General features: G+C 43.9%; 1 protein-coding gene across 1 annotated transcript in view; it reads left to right on the top strand.

Moving 5' to 3' along the window:
- LOC139262075 (methylsterol monooxygenase 1-like) overlaps positions 1-14,375 on the top strand; it is a 29,919-nt gene that overhangs the window by 6,080 nt on the left and 9,464 nt on the right. The window contains exons 2-4 of the mRNA XM_070877230.1: positions 3,540-3,688; positions 4,706-4,832; positions 5,774-5,928. Of these exons, the coding sequence (XP_070733331.1) occupies positions 3,540-3,688; positions 4,706-4,832; positions 5,774-5,928 (431 nt within the window). The remainder of the gene's footprint in view (positions 1-3,539; positions 3,689-4,705; positions 4,833-5,773; positions 5,929-14,375) is intronic.

Here is a 14,375-nt window from a genome sequence, read left to right as displayed (position 1 = left end):
TTGGGGGTAATATATTAGCATGGATAGAGGATTGGCTAACCAGCAGAAGAGAGTCGGGATAAATGGGTCATTTTCCCGTTTGGCAAAGAGTGACTAGTAGGGTGCCGCAGGGATCGGTGCTAGGTCCCCAACTATTTACAATCTGTATCAATGACTTGGATGAAGGGACCGAGTGTAATGTAGCCAAGTTTGCTGATGATACAAAGATGGGTGGGAAAGCAAACTGAGGAGGACACACAAAATCTGCAGAGGGATATAGACAGGCTGAGTGGGCAAAGATCTGACAGATGGAGTATAATGTGGGAAATGTGAAGTTATCCACTTTAATAAAAAAAATAGAAAAGCAAATTAGAATTTAAATGGAGATACAGCAAGTAATCAGGAAGGCAAATGGAATGTTGGCCTTTATTGCAAGTGAGATAGAGTATAAAAGCAGAGAAGTCCAGCTGTAACTGTACAGGGTATTGGTGAGGCCACACCTGGAGTACTGCATACAGTTTTGGTCTCCGTGTTTAAGAAAGGATATACTTGCATTGGAGGCTGATCAGAGAAGGTTCACTAGGTTGATTCCGGAGATGAGGGGGTTGACTTATGAAGATAGGCCCAACTTACTCAACCTAACACATTGGAGTTCAGAAGAATGAGGTGTGATCTTATCGAAACGTATAAGATAATGAGGGGGCTCGACAAGGTGGATCCTGAAAGGATATTTCCACTCACGGGAAACTAAAACTAGGGGACATAGTCTCAGAATAAGGGGCTGCCCATTTAAAACTGAGATGAGGAATTTCTTCTCTCTGAGGGTTGTAAATCTATGGAATTCTCTACCCCAGAGAGCTATGGAGGCTGGGTCTTTGAATATATTTAAAACATAGAAAATAGGTGCAGGAGTAGGCCATTCGGCCCTTCGAGCCTGTACCACCATTCAATATGATCATGGCTGGTCATGCAACTTCAATACCCCATTCCTGCTTTCTCTCCATACCCTTTGCTCCCTTTAGCCATAAGGGCCACATCTAACTCCCTTTTGAATATATCTAACGAACTGGCCTCAACAACTTTCTGTGGTAGAGAATTCCACAGATTAACAACTCTGAGTGAAGAAATTTCTCCTCATCTCGATCCTAAATGGCTTACCCTTTATCCTTGGACTGTGACCCCTGGTACTGGACTTCCCCAACATCGGGAACATTCTTCCTGCATTTAACCTGTCCAATCCCATCAGAATTTTATATGTTTCTATGAGATCCCCTCTCATTCTTCTAAATTCCAGTGAATATAAGCCTAGTCGATCCAGTCTTTCTTCATATGTCAGTCCTGCCATCCCGGGAATCAGTCTGGTGAACCTTCGTTTCACTCAATAGCAAGAATGTCCTTCCTCAGATTCGGAGACCAAAACTGTACACAATGTTCAAGGTGTGGCCACACCAATGTTCAACTGCAGTAAGACCTCCCTGCTCCTATACTCTCATCCACTCGCTATGAAGGTCAACATGCCATTTGCCACCTTCACCGCCTGCTGTACCTGCATGCCACCCTTCAATGACAATTGTACCATGGCACCCAGGTCTCGTTGCACCTCACCTTTTCCTAATTTGTCATCATTCAGATAATATTCTGCCTCCCTATTTTTGCCATCAAAACCACACATTTATCCACATTATACTGCATCTGCCATGCATTTGCCCACTCACCTAACCTGTCCAAGTCACCCTGCAGCCTCTTAGCGTCCTCCTCATAGCGCTCACTGTCACACAGCTTAATGTCATCTGCAAACTTGGAGATATTACATTCAATTCCTTTGTCCAAATCATTAATGGATATTATAAATAGCTGGGGTCCCAGCACTGAACCTTGCGGTACCCCACTAGTCACTGCCTGCCATTCTGAAAAGGACCCGTTTATTCCTACTCTCTGCTTTCTGTCTGCCAACCAGTTCTCTATCCACGTCAATACATTACCCCCAATACCATGTGCTTTAATTTTGCACACTAATCTCTCGTGTGGGACCTTATCAAAAGCCTTTTGAAAGTCCAAATACACCACAGTCACTAGTTCTGCCTTGTCCACTCTACTAGTTACATCCTCAAAAAAAGGTGGAGATAGACAGATTTTTGAGTGATAAGGGAGTAAAGGGTTATGGGGAGCGGGCAAGAAGTGAAACAGAGTCCATGATCAGATCAGTCGTGATCTTATTGAATGGTGGAGCAGGCTCGATGAACCAAATGGCCTACTCCTCCTATTATATTCTTATGAAATTTGGGGCTCGGTAACCGTTGCGAGGTGGAACTTTCTGCGCCCGGCACGGAAGTCCCGTCCTGGCAGCGAAATTCGGGTTACTGTCCCCGAGAGGAGTTGGAGCACAATGTTGCTCGCTGCACTTCTTCTCGGGGCCGGTACTGAGGCGCTATGCACGGAAATCTTTACCACACTGCATAGCGCCTAGCGGGAGCACAGGGCCCTCCCCTTCCGTTTAAGGGGAGGGCATGCTGCCATCTCTGCATCAGGGAGAAGGGGCCAGCACTTTGCCACCAAGGTGCCATGGCAGCAGCCTGGCACAGAAGCGGAGTGTCGGGCTGCAACATCATGACACTGACCCCACAAACTGAACAAGGTAAGTAGGCCATTTTAAATAAAGCGCACAGCGCACCTCCCCTTTAAATTTTGCCCCACGAGCGGAGTATGTCCCAGCTCGTGGCCCGTGAAGCTGGCGCGTGCATTGCCTGCGGCAGCCTCATGGGACGGTACTGAATTTTCGCTCCGGGGTGAAAATGGGTGGCTGCACGCGGCAATGACGTCGTCATTACTGGCGCAGTGTCCTGGGGCGCTACCGGTTTGCTGCGCGTCTAACTCCCGTGGAATTTTGCAGGAGGCAGTAGTGGCCCTGCGCCCTGGGCGAGAAGACGTTTGCGCCTCGGGGGCACTAACGGGAGACGCAAACGTCGCAAATTTCTCCCCCTAAGTACGTTAATACAGTTTCCAGGCACTGTTTGGCTAATGTAACTTGTCCAAGTCAGTTCCCTTAATTATATCTTTAGTCTCTGTTTAAACAAAACTTGGCCCCAAATTTCCTTACCAATCCAGCAAAATGATGAACCGGGAAAAGACGGGGACCACAATATGCCAGATCTCCATCTATTCTTGGAGTGCCTGATTGGCCTTGTAAGGGGTGAAATCTCTATCCACAGACAATAACAAAGGGCAGAGAAAGAGGAGTGGGGACTCTCCCTCACCAAAGGCAAGGGGACACCAGTGCCTGCACCACTACAGGGCATATGCAAATAGAGAGCATGTCCCACTGATCGTGCAAATTGCAGCAGGGTCAGAGTTTAGGACACCGGTGTGTGTGGAATCCCATCATAACTGCTAATATTGTGACCATCAGATTTTCAGAGCTATATGTAAAAAAAAAAATAATAATAATTCAGTAGCGAAAAATGGATGTTTAAATCAGTTCTTAATTTGTTTAATGCAAGTGCTTTTGTAAAGTTGTTCATATAATGAGACAGTTCTTTTATTGTCAACATTTTTGAATGTAGGACAAGCCAGAGAGTATTGAGAAACAATGGAAGTGCTTCAAAATGCTGCTGTTCAACCACTTCTGTATCCAGCTGCCACTGATCTGTGGTACTTATTACTTCACGGAATTCTTCAACATTCCCTATAACTGGGAGAATATGCCACGATGGTAAGATGTCCTTGCCTCACCCCACAACCAATAAAGCCTTTGTTTACGTTTTGTCATCAAGACTTGAATTTTCCAACCTTGGTCAGCCTCCCAAGCCGCACCCGATACAAACTCCAATTTCTACCGAGCTCCACTGCCTGCACTCATCCTATCCCGCACTAAATCCTGAATATTACAGCATTATTCATTTAATCTCGTTCTGATTTAGGCAGATCATTACAGTACAGTCTGGGTATTGCTGTTGCTAAGGAGATGAGGCACCTATTGCTCCAGTCCTCACCCACCTTCACTGGCTCCCATGCTCCAGAGTAGCTGTATTGATTTCTGCATTTGCATTCTACTTTACAGATTCCTCCACAACCTCACTCTGTAACAACCTTCTGCTCTTCTGTGCCTTCAATGATCATCGCTTTCCATACTGAAACTCCGTTGTGTTGTAACATCTCTCCCCACCATCAGAAGCCTCCTTTAAAACCTATCTCTTCAACCATGTTTTTGCTCACCTCCCCTAATTTCCCAATTTTAGCTTGTTATCTGATCCACTCCTCACGAAATGCCTTGAGATATCCTCGTTACATTGAAGGCAATATACAAGTACAGGTTGTTTTTAATGTTATTTGTTAATAGAAAATTATCCTGATATTGTTACATAAAATTAAATGAAAGTTTTGCATTTCACTGAACAAAGAGGCAAAATAATGCAAGGTCATTTTCTGACTGCGCTGCTGGTGGAGAGCCTCACCTCCTGGCACTGCATATCGGAAATTCAGGCATGTAGTGCGCCTAATTTCCTGACCATTAATTTAAAATGATTGGAAAATCATGAGCAGTATGCACCTGAATTTCCGATGTGCGATGTGCTGCTGTCGGGAGCCTTTCCCAGCAGCAAAGTCAGAAAATTATCCCTGTGGTTTAAACATGGATCTCCTTAAGTTCAAGTCCAAAAAAGTAACCTTTACTCGTGTAATATGATCCTAAATATTGCTGTATTATTCATTTGAATTCTTTCTGATACAGGCAGATCATTGCAGCGCAATGTCTAGGTTGTGCTGTTGTTGAGGACATGTGGCACTACTTTCTGCACAGACTGTTGCACCATAAGAGAATCTACAAATATATTCACAAGGTTCATCATGAATTTACGGTGAGTCATCCATTTCACAGGTACTCTGGTAGCCATTTTCAGGTTTGGCACGGGGAGAAAACTTGGTAGTTGTAAATCAGCTGCCCGTTATAGGTCCCACTCAATTTTCCTTTCCATTGACTTCAATATTCTATATTGCTTAAAGTTACATTTACTCAACACCCGTCCACACTGGCCTACATCACTGTGCTGCATCGCAGCTTGCCAGTCCGATACTAATGAGTCCTATGGACCAGTTTTCTATGGTTCTGTGATTGGCCTCTTCAGGCATGTGAAGCATGTGGTGCACCCGGATCACACTCTGGTTTTAGGTTTCGATTTCTAAACCACTATATAAATGATTGTTGTATATTAAAAATAAAGTTGTAAATTATGTATATTTGCTTGTACTCTTCTTGCTACTGGAGTTGAGAACGAGTGAATATACAAAATATTTAATTTGTGACCTGACCAACAAAACTATTAAGTATGGACTAATACAAAAGCAAAATTCTGCAGATGCTGGAATCTGAAATAAAAACAGAAAATGCTGGAAATCTCAGCGGGTCAGGCAGCATCTGTGGAGAGAGAAACAGAGAGTTAACATTTCAGATCGATGACCCATCAAACCTGAAACGTTAATTGTGTTTTTCTCTCCATAGATGCTGCCTGATCTGCTGAGATTTCCACCATTTTCTGTTTTTACGTCAAGTATGGAGTTAGTTCATTTATTGAATAATTGCTATCTCTGGCAACTATTTGTACTTAACCTCTGAATTCTGCTTTCAAAGGCTTCATATTAGTTCTTGTTATTAACAATACAGTAGAGGTTTCTCATTGCGCTTCCACTGCCCCTTATTGTTCTAAATTTACGTCATTCTATCGGTGTTTACTTTCAATGAATGTTTCCATGTGTATGTGTGTCGCTGTTTTATTTTTCTTCAAATTTCTGCATTATCTAGGCTCCATTTGGCATGCAAGCTGAATATGCTCACCCAGCAGAGACAGTCATCCTAGGAATGGGTTTTTTCATTGGCATCATGATCTTCTGCAATCACGTAATCCTCCTATGGGTTTGGGTGACCTTTCGTCTTCTAGAAACAATAGATGTACACAGGTAAAGATGCTATTCAAGCAGCACAATAAAACCTGTTTGTTTAGCTTTTGAGAATGAATGAGACAGAAATTAGAGGGAAAAAAACAATCCCTTTGGCATTACTTCTTCACTGCTGAAAATAAGTCCTGTGTAAATGAGATTGCCACTTGTACTCTGTATTTAATCACCATCCCAAAATGATGGTATTGAATATTGCCTGATCCCACAGATTAGAATGACGCATTTTGAGACACACCCACTTAGTTCATCTGCTCGATTCTTTATGGATGGACTTTATTTGGATCATTCTGTATTAAACAGTCACAGAGAATATCATCAGGTTTCCCTGAGATAGGATTGAGATGTGTGATTGCAGTTGCTTTTATATTGATGCTGTTTAAGTCACATTCTGGGAGCACAGTGTTTACGCTGTTAAATCCAATCCCCTTAACCTGGCAACAGACTCGCAGGCCTTGGGAACAGGTAGGTCTGCGAGTTTACGACCGGGCTAAGAGACCTAGGCCTAGAAATTCGGTGCATTTGCACCTCCAGTTAGTGGCGCTAACGCGGTGCAAATACGTTGGCCCCCGGGCGTGGCGCTGACAACGACTCCCGCCATATCGGGCGGGAATAGCAGCAGCGCTACAGCGTTACGCCCCAATCTCCTGTGCCCAGAGATCGTGACGTGATCGCTGTGCGCATTGCCCCATTAGCACCCCAGCCCCGAAATTGACTTTCGCCCCCTGCAGCAGCGCCGGGTGAAAACACCGGCAGCTGCAGGAGGCGTGGATCGGGCGGCAGGCTGCTACCGGGGCGGTAATTAAAGGCTAAGTCACAGAGATAAGTAAAACAAAAAAAGGCTTGCCTTTGTTCTAATCCGTTTTCTTCGCCGGGCCCTGGCTACAATCGCTCAGCTCAGCATTCTGCTTGAGTGACGGGCTGATCACGCGGGTCCCCTGCTCCCTTGGTGCTCCTTTTAAGGGAGGGAAGGGCCCTTTGTACACGGCAGCGCTGCACAGCCCAGTATGCAGCGCTACTGATGCGTACGTCCCGTTGGCACTGCAAGAAGGAAGTGGAGCGCTGGCTGACTTCCGGGAGAGCTAAAGCAAATTTTTTGAGGGGGGAGAAATATTTAATTTGATCAATTTCTCCCCCCTAGGAACCAGTTCACAGATGCCGGTCTTACGGAATCCAAATTAAAACTGCACAAATGTATAAGTAACTTTTATGATTTCACTTGTGGAGTTTTGGGAGAAGGAATGCAGGGAATTACGGCACCACAAAGTCAGCAGCTGGAGGGAAAAGATGGTTATTATTTACATAGTATAATTTTCCTATTTCATTTTGGCTCCACATTACATCACCAATGCAGCCACACAACTAAACAGTGAAATAATAGACATCTTAACAGGTAATTCATTCATTTGTGGCCCCTCAAATTCCCTTCTTAGTACATTTTTCACATTTACATTGTATAAGTACTTTTAATAGCCACTAGATGTCATTTAAGTACTCTAAATAATTTAATGAGCAAAAGCAAATATAGCAGAAAATAAGTAATCCAGATCTTTACATTGAGTAAAATCTCAGTTCTGTTGGGAAGTAGATTTTTGGTAAGAGATGCTTATGAACTGCATATTGAAAGTTCTAACTAGTTAAATACATATTGTTGTGCCAGGTTCATATTAAATTCTTTCATAATATAAAATTGCTAAATTAAAATATTGAAACATTGAAATTGAAATCCAGTGAAACTTTAAAGACATCTTTCAAACCACGACAGGTTTTTATTGAAAAATTGTAAGAAGCTTGCCTCAATACGTGGCCAACTATATCGTAGTTCTTTGGGGAGAAAAGTTAAATACAGCAGATTAGTGTATTCGAGAATGTCTACCTGTACATTCCTTTCCAAAATAGTTTTGGTAACATTGTGTGTTCATTAAGCTAAGGGAGGTCAGTGCTGGGATATGGTAGTTTTTCACTTTTTATTTTAAACCCAGTGTCTGCCGCTGTGCTGACATAACATCGTGGAACTGTGATGGACATTCCATTTCAAAAGGAGAAACATTCCCATGGATATAATATTGGAAAGGAACCATGTGATTAACATGAATCCTGGGAGCAGCTTCCTAAAAGCAGATCCAATAGCAAAATATTGTATTTTCTGTTTTTATTTCCGATGTTGTTTTGAGAACCAGCAGAGGAGATTTTCCTCCCCATGCATTCAGAATATGCTCAGTTCCTGGGAATAAAGCAGAGGAAAAGGGGCAGAGATTCTACATGCCAGATTCTGTCCCTTTTCTGTTGCCCGAGGGTTCCTGGGGCTTCCCTCAAGATGGGGGGGTGGGCGGGGCGGGGGGTGAAGAGTACTTGCACTTGGAGCAGGTGCAAACCAGGTGAGCCCATGCAGATGAAATGCCCCATTCTATGACCTGATCAATATCATTGTCGTTCCAGTGGATACCCAGCTGACTTGCTGCTGAGCCCAGGCATAAATTATTGAGTGCAGCTGTTGGTTTCAGTATGTCAGTCAACAATAAGCTCCGTGCTTACCAGCATTTTAGAGAATCTGGGAGATATGACGTTGCAATTCGAAACAAGAAAACTCGGTTTGAATGGTATTTTTACTGTTTGGGCTCTGCTCATCATAGTAAGAGATAAAATACCAACACTTTAGAAACATAGAAAATAGGTGCAGGAGTAGGCCATTCGGCCCCTCAAGCCTGCACCACCATTCAATAAGATAGAAACATAGAAAATGGTGCAGGAGTAGGCCATTCGGCCCTTCTAGCCTGCACCGCCATTCAATGAGTTCATGGCTGAACATGCAACTTCAGTACCCCATTCCTGCTTTCTCGCCATAACCCTTGATCCCCCTAGTAGTAAGGACTTCATCTAACTCCTTTTTGAATGTATTTAGTGAATTGGCCTCAACAACTTTCTGTGGTAGAGAATTCCACAGGTTCACCACTCTCTGGGTGAAGAAGTTTCTCCTCATCTCGGTCCTAAATGGTTTACCCCTTATCCTTAGACTGTGTCCCCTGGTTCTGGACTTCCCCAACATTGGGAACATTCTTCCTGCATCTAACCTGTCTAAACCCATCAGAATTTTAAACATTTCAATGAGGTCCCCTCTCATTCTTCTGAACTCCAGTGAATACAAGCCCAGTTGATCCAGTCTTTCTTGATATGTCAGTCCCGCCATCCCGGGAATCAGTCTGGTGAACCTTCGCTGCACTCCCTCAATAGCAAGAATGTCCTTCCTCAGGTTAGGAGACCAAAACTGTACACAGTACTCCAGGTGTGGCCTCACCAAGTCCCTGTACAACTGTAGCAACACCTCCCTGCCCCTGTACTCAAATCCCCTCGCTATGAAGGCCAACATGCCATTTGCTTTCTTAACCGCCTGCTGTACCTGCATGCCAACCTTCAATGACTGATGTACCATGACACCCAGGTCTCTTTGCACCTCCCCTTTTCCTAATCTGTCACCATTCAGATAATAGTCTATCTCTGTTTTTACCACCAAAGTGGATAACCTCACATTTATCCACATTATACTTCATCTGCCATGCATTTTCCCACTCACCTAACCTATCCAAGTCGCTCTGCAGCCTCATAGCATCCTCCTCGCAGCTCACACTGCCACCCAACTTAGTGTCATCCGCAAATTTGGAGATACTACATTTAATCCCCTCGTCTAAATCATTAATGTACAGTGTAAACAGCTGGGGCCCCAGCACAGAACCTTGCGGTACCCCACTAGTCACTGCCTGCCATTCTGAAAAGTACCCATTTACTCCTACTCTTTGCTTCCTGTCTGACAACCAGTTCTCAATCCATGTCAGCACACTACCCTCAATCCCATGTGCTTTAACTTTGCACATTAATCTCTTGTGTGGGACCTTGTCGAAAGCCTTCTGAAAGTCCAAATATACCACATCAACTGGTTCTCCCTTGTCCACTCTACTGGAAACATCCTCAAAAAATTCCAGAAGATTTGTCAAGCATGATTTCCCTTTCACAAATCCATGCTGACTTGGACCTATCATGTCACCTCTTTCCAAATGCACTGTTATGACATCCTTAATAATTGATTCCATCATTTTACCCACTACCGATGTCAGGCTGACCGGTCTATAATTCCCTGTTTTCTCTCTCCCTCCTTTTTTAAAAAGTGGGGTTACATTGTCTACCCTCCACTCCATAGGAACTGATCCAGAGTCAATGGAATGTTGGAAAATGACTGTCAATGCATCCACTATTTCCAAGGCCACCTCCTTAAGTACTCTGGGATGCAGTCCATCGGGCCCAGTAGGGATTTATCGGCCTTCAATCCCATCAATTTCCCCAACACAATTTCCCGACTAATAAGGATTTCCCTCAGTTCCTCCTCCTTACTAGACCCTCCGACCCCTTTTATATCCGGAAGGTTGTTTGTGTCCTCCTTAGTGAATACCGAACGAAAGTACTTGTTCAATTGGTCTGCCATTCCTTTGTTCCCCGTTATGACTTCCCCTGATTCTGACTGCAGGGGACCTACGTTTGTCTTTACTAACCTTTTTCTCTTTACATATCTATAGAAACTTTTGCAATCCGTCTTAATGTTCCCTGCAAGCTTCTTCTCGTGCTCCATTTTCCCTGCCCTAATCAAACCCTTTGTCCTCCTCTGCTGAGTTCTAAATTTCTCCCAGTCCCCAGGTTCGCTGCTATTTCTGGCCAATTTGTATGCCACTTCCTTGGCTTTAATACTGTCCCTGATTTCCCTTGATAGCCACGGTTGAGCCACCTTCCCTTTTTTATTTTTACGCCAGCCAGGAATGTACAATTGTTGTAGTTCATCCATGCGGTCTCTAAATGTCTGCCATTGCCCATCCACAGTCAACCCCTTAAGTATCATTCGCCAATCTATCCTAGCCAATTCACGCCTCATATCTTCAAGGTTACCCTTCTTTAAGTTCTGGACCATGGTCTCTGAATTAACTGTTTCATTCTCCATCCTAATGCAGAATTCCACCATACTATGGTCACTCTTCCCCAAGAGGCCTCGCACAACGAGATTGCTAATTAATCCTCTCTCATTACACAACACCCAGTCTAAGATGGCCTCCCCCCTAGTTGGTTCCTCGACATATTGGTCTAAAAAACCATCCCTTATGCACTCCAGCAAATCCTCCTCCACCGTATTGCTTCCAGTTTGGTTAACCCAATCTATGTGCATATTAAAGTCACCCATTATAACTGCTTCACCTTTATTGCATGCACCCCTAATTTCCTGTTTGATGCCCTCCCCAACGTCACTACTACTGTTTGGAGGTCTGTACACAACTCCCACTAACGTTTTTTGCCCTTTGGTGTTCTGCAGCTCTACCCATATAGATTCCACATCATCCAAGCTAATGTCCTTCCTAACTATTGCCTTAATCTCCTCCTTAACCAGCAATGCTACCCCACCTCCTTTTCCTTTTGTTCTATCTTTCCTGAATGTTGAATACCCCTGGATGTTGAGTTCCCATCCCTGATCATCCTGGAGCCATGTCTCCGTAATCCCAATCACATCATATTTGTTAACATCTATTTGCACCGTTAATTCATCCACCTTATTGCGGATACTCCTTGTATTAAGACACAAAGCCTTCAGGCTTGTTTTTTAAACACCCTTTCTCCTTTTAGAATTTTGCTGAAAAATGGCCCTTTTTGTTCTTTGCCTTGGGGTTTCTCTGCCCTCCACTTTTCCTCATCTCCTTTCTGTCTTTTGCTTTTGCCTCCTTTTTGTTTCCCTCTGTCTCCCTGCATTTGTTCCCATCCACCTGCCATATTAGTTTAACTCCTGATCATTCCTTCAGTACCCCTTTCCTGCTTTCTCTCCATACCCCTTGATCCCCTTAGCCATAAGGGCCATATCTAACTCCCTCTTGAATATATCCAATGAACTGGCATCAACAACTCTCTGCCGCAAGGAATTCCACAGGTTAACAACTCTGAGTGAAGAAGTTTCTCCTCATCTTAGTCCTAAATGGCCTACCCCTTATCCTAAGACTGTGTCCCCTGGTTCTGGACTTCCCCAACATCGGGAACATTCTAACGCATCTAACCTGTCCCGTCCCATCAGAATCGTATATGTTTCCATGAGATCCTCTCTCATCCTTCTAAACTCCAATGTATAAAGGCCCAGTTGATCCAATTTCTCCTCATATGTCAGTCCAGCCATCCCTGGAATCAGTCTGGTGAACCTTCGCTGCACTCCTTCAATAGCAAGAACGTCCTTCCTCAGATTAAGAGACCAAAACTGAACACACTATTCCAGGTGAGGCCTCACCAAGGCCCTGTACAACTGCAGTAAGACTTCGCTGCTCCTATACTCAAATCCCTTAGCTATGAAGGCCAACATACCATTTGCCGCCTTCACCACCTGCTGTACCTGTATGTCAACTTTCAATGACTGATGAACCATGACACCCAGGTCTCGTTGTACCTCCCCTTTTCCTAATCTGCCGCCATTCAGATAATCTGTCTTCGCATTTTTTCCCCCAAAGTGGATAACCTCACATTTATCCACATTATATTGCATCTGCCATGCATTTGCCACTTACCTAACCTGTCCAAGTCACCATGCAACCTCTTAGCGTCCCCCTCACAGCTCTCTCCGCCATCCAGTTTAGTGTCATCTGCAAACTTGGAGATATTACACTCAATTCCTTCATCTAAATCATTGATGTATATTGTAAAGAGCTGGGGTCCCAGCACTGAGCCCTGCGGCACTCCACTAGTCACTGCCTGCCATTCTGAAAAGGACCCGTTTATCCCGACTCGCTGCTTCCTGTCTGCCAACTAGTTCTCTATCCACATCAGTATATTACCCCCAATACCATGTGCTTTGACTTTGCACACCAATCTCTTGTGTGGGACCTTGTCAACAGCCTTTTGAAAGTCCAAATACACCACATCCACTGGTTCTCTTGTCCACTCTACTAGTTATATCCTCACAAAATTCCAGAAGATTTGTCAAGCATGATTTCCCTTTCATAAATCCATGCTGACTTGGACCGATCCTGTCACTGCTTTCCAAATGCGCTGTTATTTCATCCTTAATTGATTCCAACATTTTCCTCACTACTGATGTCAGGCGAACCTGTCTATAATTACCCGCTTTCTCTCTCACTCCCTTTTTAAAAAGTGGTGTTACATTAGCTACCCTGCAGTCCATAGGAACTGACCCAGAGTTGATAAACTATTGGAAAATGATCACCAATGCATCCACTATTTCTAGGGCCACTTCCATAAGTACTCTGGGATGCAGACTATCAGGCCCCAGGGATTTATCGGCTTTCAATCTCATCAATTTCTCTAACACAATTTCCCGCCTGATAAGGATATCCTTCAGTTCCTCGTTTTCACTAGACCCTCGGTCCCCGAGTACTTCCGGAAGGTTATTTGTGTCTTCCTTAGTGAAGATGGAACCAAAGTATTTGTTCAGTTGGTCTGCCATTTCTTTGTTCCCCATTATAAATTCACCTGAATCCGACTGCAAGGGACCTACGTTTGTCTTCACTAATCTTTTTTTCTTCACGTATCTGTAGAAGCTTTTGCAGTCAGTTTTTATGTTCCCGGCAAGCTTTTTTTGTACTCTATTGTCCTCTCTTAATTAAACCCTCTGTCCTCCTCTGCTGAATTCTAAATTTCTCCCAGTCCTCAGGTTTGCTGCTTTTTCTGGCCAATTTATAAGCCTCTTCCTTTGATGTAATACTATATCCTTTGTTAGCCCTGTTTTATTTTTTACTCCAGACAGGGATTTACAATTGCTGAAGTTCATCCATGTGATCTTTAAATGTTTGCCATTGCCTATCCACCGTCAACCCTTTAAGTATCATTTGCCAGTGTATTCTAGCCAATCCACACCTCAAACCATCGACGTTACCTTTCCTTAAGTTCAGAACCTTAGTTTCTGAATTAACTGTGTCATTCTCCATCTTAATAAAGAATTCTACCATGTTATGGTCACTCTTCCCCCAAGAGGCCTCGCACAACAAGATTGCTAATTAGTCCTTTCTCATTACACATCACCCAGTCTAGGATGGCCAGCTCCCTAGTTGGTTCCTCAACATATTGGTCTAGAAAACCATCCAGGAAATCCTTCTCTACCGTATTGCTACCAGTTTGGTTAGCCCAATCAATATGTAGATTAAAGTCACCCATGATAACTGCTGTACCTTTATTGCATGCATCCCTAATTTCTTGTTTGATGCTGTCCCCATCCTCATTACTTGGTGGTCTGTACACAACTCCCACTACATTTTCTGCCCTTTGGTATTCCGTAGCTCCACCCATACCGATTCCACATCATCCAAGCTAATGTCCTTCTTTACTATTGTGTTAATTTCCTCTTTAACCAGCAACGCCACTCCACCTCATTTTCCTTTCTGTCTATCCTTCCTAAATGTTGAATACCCCTGGATGTTGAGTTCCCA

Source organism: Pristiophorus japonicus, chromosome 4 (genome assembly GCF_044704955.1).
Source record: "Pristiophorus japonicus isolate sPriJap1 chromosome 4, sPriJap1.hap1, whole genome shotgun sequence".
In the NCBI taxonomy this organism is placed as follows: Eukaryota; Metazoa; Chordata; class Chondrichthyes; family Pristiophoridae; genus Pristiophorus; species Pristiophorus japonicus.
This window is presented reverse-complemented; position numbering and strand designations above follow the sequence as displayed.